Source organism: Xenopus tropicalis, chromosome 5 (genome assembly GCF_000004195.4).
Source record: "Xenopus tropicalis strain Nigerian chromosome 5, UCB_Xtro_10.0, whole genome shotgun sequence".
In the NCBI taxonomy this organism is placed as follows: domain Eukaryota; kingdom Metazoa; phylum Chordata; class Amphibia; order Anura; family Pipidae; genus Xenopus; species Xenopus tropicalis.
The window spans coordinates 26,201,763-26,206,985 of record NC_030681.2 but is presented as its reverse complement, the minus strand read 5'-3'; the positions used below and the strand labels follow the sequence as shown (position 1 = coordinate 26,206,985).

Genomic DNA, 5,223 nt, shown 5'->3' with positions numbered 1-5,223 from the left:
CCTCACTGTCCAGAAGGATGTTTTCTGGCTTTAAGTCTCTGTAAAGAGAGAAACCATAAGTAACACCTATGAGATGAAGATCAAGGGATAAATTCTTCGATGTGACAGAAAAATATATATATACTAATGTAGGTTATTGATGGGATAGTGGTACTTACCGATGCACTATGCCCCTTTCGTGCAGAAACTTCAGCCCACAGACAATCTCTGCTGCACAGAGTCTGATGAATAAGAGAAGAAAATGATTTAGTGCCATGCCGCACACTGAATTATAACAAAGAGACACCAGAATTACCAAAAAGAATGTGTATCATATATACCTTAAATGCAAGGTAAACAATGCAGCACCCTGTATCTTACAGAAGCTATTGACTACACTGTACACGTGTGTTGCTTACAGCAATTTATAGCAGATGTTGTAATATTAGTGAATAAGTCCCTTTAGCTGTCAGAATTCTGTATCTGGACACTCACAGACCATTATACCTTTATTTTGCATAAACTACTTGTGGACCAATGTCAATATTAAACTCGTGTGCAGCATTAATAGAAATGTTCAGCTTTCTTACTCCAGTATTTCCCACATATCTATAGAGCTAAAAATCAGGCATTTAAGGAACAGTGTGTCTGTAGCTTTGTTCTATTCCTTTGAATAGAGCGGATGTACAGTAGGACACATACTCCAGCTGTATGTGAGGGAGACATTATATTCAGCCTATTGTTTTTTCTATTATCTAAACTCATTTTCCAGTTCCCCTCGGTACTTACAATATGCTGTGGGCTTCCAAATACTGGGTCTTTGCCATGCGTTGGTGTAAAGTTCCTCCACTGATATATGGCATGACAAAGAAAAGATGTTCCTGTTGAAGAAATCAAACATGGGGGCACAAAGGTTACAACACTGGTACTGAACTTGCTAAGTAGATTGTCATTACTGCATATTTATGTGCACCACTAGGCCACCCCTACCAGACTGCATGAGTTGGACACATCTACCCAAATTACTCTATCCCTTCCCTTCCATTGCCTTGCTCTGCAGTACTTGGGACACAGATTCCCCAAAAAGTTCATATAAACTAATCATGATCTTACCGGGCTCTGGAAGGTGGCATATAAAGATGTCACATATACACCACCAGAGGCGAGAACTAGTGCCTGACGCTCTGCCATTGCACCTTCTCTATCAACCTCATCCTGCAGGAGAACCTTCTTTTTGATGATTTTTATGGCCACAAGGTCCCGGCTGATAGAATCTTGTGCCAACATCACCTGGAAAACAGAAGAAGAGGAAAGTCAATGACTGGTCAGCAGGGCTGGAACTAGGGGTAAGTAGTAAAGGCACCTGCCCAGGGTGCAACTATCTTTGTTAAAGTTTGAGTGCAGTCCCAGAGAATATGTTTATTGTGGTAGCAGCATTAAGCAGCTAATCATTATATCGGCTCCTTGTCTCACCCACCCTTCATGTGTCTCCTTGTCTCACCCAGTCTTCATGTGTCTCCTTGTCTCACCCACCCTTCATGTGTCACCTAACTCTACCAGACATGGGATAAAGGTATAGTGGCACTGTGAAGGTTATTTTGCTGTAGATATTTATACTTGCCTTGGGCGCCACAGTATATTGGCCTAACTCTCCGTGTAAGGATAGAAGTGGTACTTACTTTTCCGTAGCTGCCACGACCAAGTTCTTGATGGAATACAAACCGATCAAGTGACACATCCGGAGGTGTAGAGCTGAGGGAACGGTCTTCAACAAAAAAAAAAAAGAAGCTCATTAAGTATCCAAAGAGACATGTCACAGGCCGCAATACAAAATCCATAAAGATTTACACCACATGGCACAATATCAATTTTATATATATATATATATATATATATATATATATATATATATATACAGTATAAGGAAAAATTGGAAGTCACACACACAGGTCTTAGGACAACAATAGTGAATATTTAATGCAAAAAGTGAACTAATGTTTCAGCTGTAGCACCAGCCTTTCTCAAAGTTGGTGCAACTTTGAGAAAGGCTGGTGCTACAGCCGAAACGTTAGTTGACTTTATATATATATATATAATTATTATAACCCACATCCTAGTAACTTGCTAGAGAAATCACATACAGTACATACAACTGACTTTTTCATTGTACAACTGACCAGATGTACAACAGCTAGGCCTCAGGCAAGGTTACAAGGAACACGTGAGTTGCATATATGTGGCTGTGCTAGCTAGTTGATAGGAAGTGGGTTGCTATATGTCCAATAAATGAAAAATGAATTTTATCAGCTGAAAATAGAATTACTGCCAGAAAAAGCTGAGCTCCACTTACCCCTGTGTTGTTCCTCTACTTTAGATGTTTCAGGCTCCACACGTTGATCTTCTCTCCTTGAAGATCTAAAGAGTGACAGCAGCCGCTGCCTAACTCTTGCCTTAAATGTCTTCATTCGCACTAAGATGCCAGACATTTTAGTGCTCAGCCAGTTGGTTCTTTGGCAGCACCTTCCCCCAAGTTTGGGTGTTGGAGGATCGTCTGGCATCTTAGGCGCAAGTGTCTTAGGTACCTCCATGGTGGTATCAGAAGGTACCTGGACGAAGTGTCCTTAAAAGGACAAGGTGTCCCGATTTAATCTGAAGATATCTAATTAAAAAATCAAAATCGTTCATGAGTGAAACTGAAACAACCGCTGCATTTATGTGTTTATCCATTTCTATATATAAAACTAAACTGCTCCGGCAGACACACTACATAAATAATTATAATTTTCAGTTGCATTATATTTATTTTACAATTTGTTTAATTTAGAATGTAAAACTGAATTCATTTTGATTTCCACCCTATGAAATAAGCTCTGTACATCAGGTCGCTGACCTCCTGATCTGTTCAATTTGATTAATTAGTTGATACATTTCTCAGCGGGCAGCAATGCCTTTAACTAATGTATGAAGCTGGGGCGGGCAAATCTGAGAAAAATCTGCTAATTTTTGGGCAGCATCAAACTTATGAATCTTCCAATGTGAAGCCCCTGAGTTGTCCGTATGCTGACTGCAACAGTCTCGGGCATCTCTATGTTGTTATCACACAACCTACATGATGTTAAAAATCTTCACAACTCTCACCTGCTGAGTCCTTATAACTATTAGGCCTTTGGGTAAGAGCTGAAGATACTCAGATAAAAATGAAAGCCACTGATGGGATTAATACATTTGCTGCATTAATTCCCATTTCATTAATTCCATTACCCCTTAGAGCTGTAAGGCATAACTTTTTTAAGGTGATAAGAATTTAGTAATATCCGCCTGTCTATTACTGTCATATCTAAATTCAGGTTTAGGGCAGGGACTCACACAGGGGGGTAACTACAGAGGGAGCAGACCCTGCCCAGCAGTGTAGAGGCACAGTACAACACTTAGGGGCTGATTTACTAACCCACGAATCCGACCCGAATTGGAAAAGTTCCGACTTGAAAACGAATATTTTGCGACTTTTTCGTATGTTTTGCGATTTTTTCGGATTCTGTACGAATTTTTCGGATCCAATACGATTTTTGCGTAAAAACGCGAGTTTTTCGTATCCATTACGAAAGTTGCGTAAAAAGTTGCGCATTTTGCGTAGCGTTAAAACTTACGTGAAAAGTTGCGCATTTTTCGTAGCGTTAAAACTTAACGCTACGAAAAATGTGCAACTTTTCGCGTAAGTTTTAACGCTACGCAAAATGCGCAACTTTTTACGCAACTTTCGTAATGGATAGGAAAACTCGCGTTTTTACGCAAAAATCGTATTGGATCCGAAAAATTCGTAAAGAATCCGAAAAAATCGCAAAACATACGAAAAAATCGCAAAGTACCGATCATTACGAAAAAAACGCAATTGGACTCCATTCGACCCGTTCGTGGGTAAGTAAATCAGCCCCTAAGTGATAAGCAATTTCAACATATCTTGGTATAATAGGCCAAAATATTAATCTTTTGGGGCCCTAAACTTAATTTGCTGTGGAGCCCAGTAAGATCTAGTTATGCCATTTGATTTTTCAGGTTTATTGGGGGGCCCTGGTGCTGAAATGGTCTTTTGTAAATATACAAATTGTTGTATAAAACATGCTGATAAACAAATAATTATCTTTGTTAAAAAACAAAGAAACGGCATAGAAAACAAAAACCTTATGTAATCTATATGTAAAAACCCAATAAAAACATTTTCAAAAAAATATACAAATTGTATTGTGTTACACTGGTTACATATATTTGCCATGGAGGCCAACCCAAGCACCCCAGCTGTCCTTCAGCTACAAGTGGTCTGGCCAAAGCCGAGAGGCTCTGCATAATAGCAAGATTAATGGATATAGTAAGAGGCCATAGACTTCTCCCACCACCAAAGCTGACAAGTGGGCTGGCTGCTCAAGGCCAACTGTCACTAACTGCCAAAAGGAAAAGTTGCTCAGACAAGTGTATATATAATATCCAGATAAGCTGTTACCCTATGGCTATGGCATGTTAATGTTGGGCTTCCCATGCAGACAGATGTTAATCTTATAAAACATCGAGTTTATTGATTGCCCCATGAATATTATTGCTAAGCAATACGTCAGTACCACCGCCATTCCTTATTAGGGGAATGCCAAGCTACTAGCAGTAATTGCTGGATTGCAATGATGGTAATACATTCATTAATTAACCTGGCTACTGGGCCTCTATTCCCCCCATTTGGAGCAGTAAGTAACTTTCAACAGCTTTGTGTATTTCTATGTTGTTGGTATCACACTGTGTATAATGGGATTAAACATATTCAAAACTTACCCGATAAGTCCTTTAGGTGTTTTGGTCAAATCAGGATATAATTCAGTTCAAAATGAATAAAAAAGTATTTTTGAAACAGCAAAAATCTCTATCCAATCGCAGTCGCAACAGCAACGAACCTCACTCCTCGACAAGCTAGAGCGCTCTGGGGAGAGAGAGACAGACCTTGTGATGTCACGATTTTCTGTTGCCAGACTCCAGTGACATCACATAGTAGGAAATGAATGTGCTGTAAGGCTCTCTGCCTCTGATCCCTTTATCATGAGTGAAATAGAATAAGGCTCAGGGATTTGAAATGTCAATGCAGACACACAAATTTGCTTTCTATTGCTTGCATTAGATGACAAAGCTGTCAGCCCTATCCCTTTATCCATCTTCTTTCCACCCTCCTACCAGTTACTGCCATCTCGTTAGTTATTAGTGGGGCTT

The 5,223-nt window shown here is 39.7% G+C and overlaps 1 protein-coding gene across 1 annotated transcript; it reads right to left on the bottom strand.

Annotated features, from left to right (window-relative positions):
• Positions 1 to 485: 485 nt before the first annotated feature.
• On the bottom strand, positions 486 to 1,839 carry LOC116411095 (protein kinase C eta type-like). The gene is made up of 3 exons (XM_031903016.1): positions 1,659 to 1,839; positions 1,093 to 1,269; positions 486 to 860 (listed from the first exon to the last, which is right to left on the bottom strand). The coding sequence occupies exons 1-3, from the start codon at positions 1,815 to 1,817 to the stop codon at positions 765 to 767; spliced, it is 432 nt and encodes a 143-aa protein (XP_031758876.1). The 5' UTR covers positions 1,818 to 1,839; the 3' UTR covers positions 486 to 764.
• Positions 1,840 to 5,223: the final 3,384 nt, after the last annotated feature.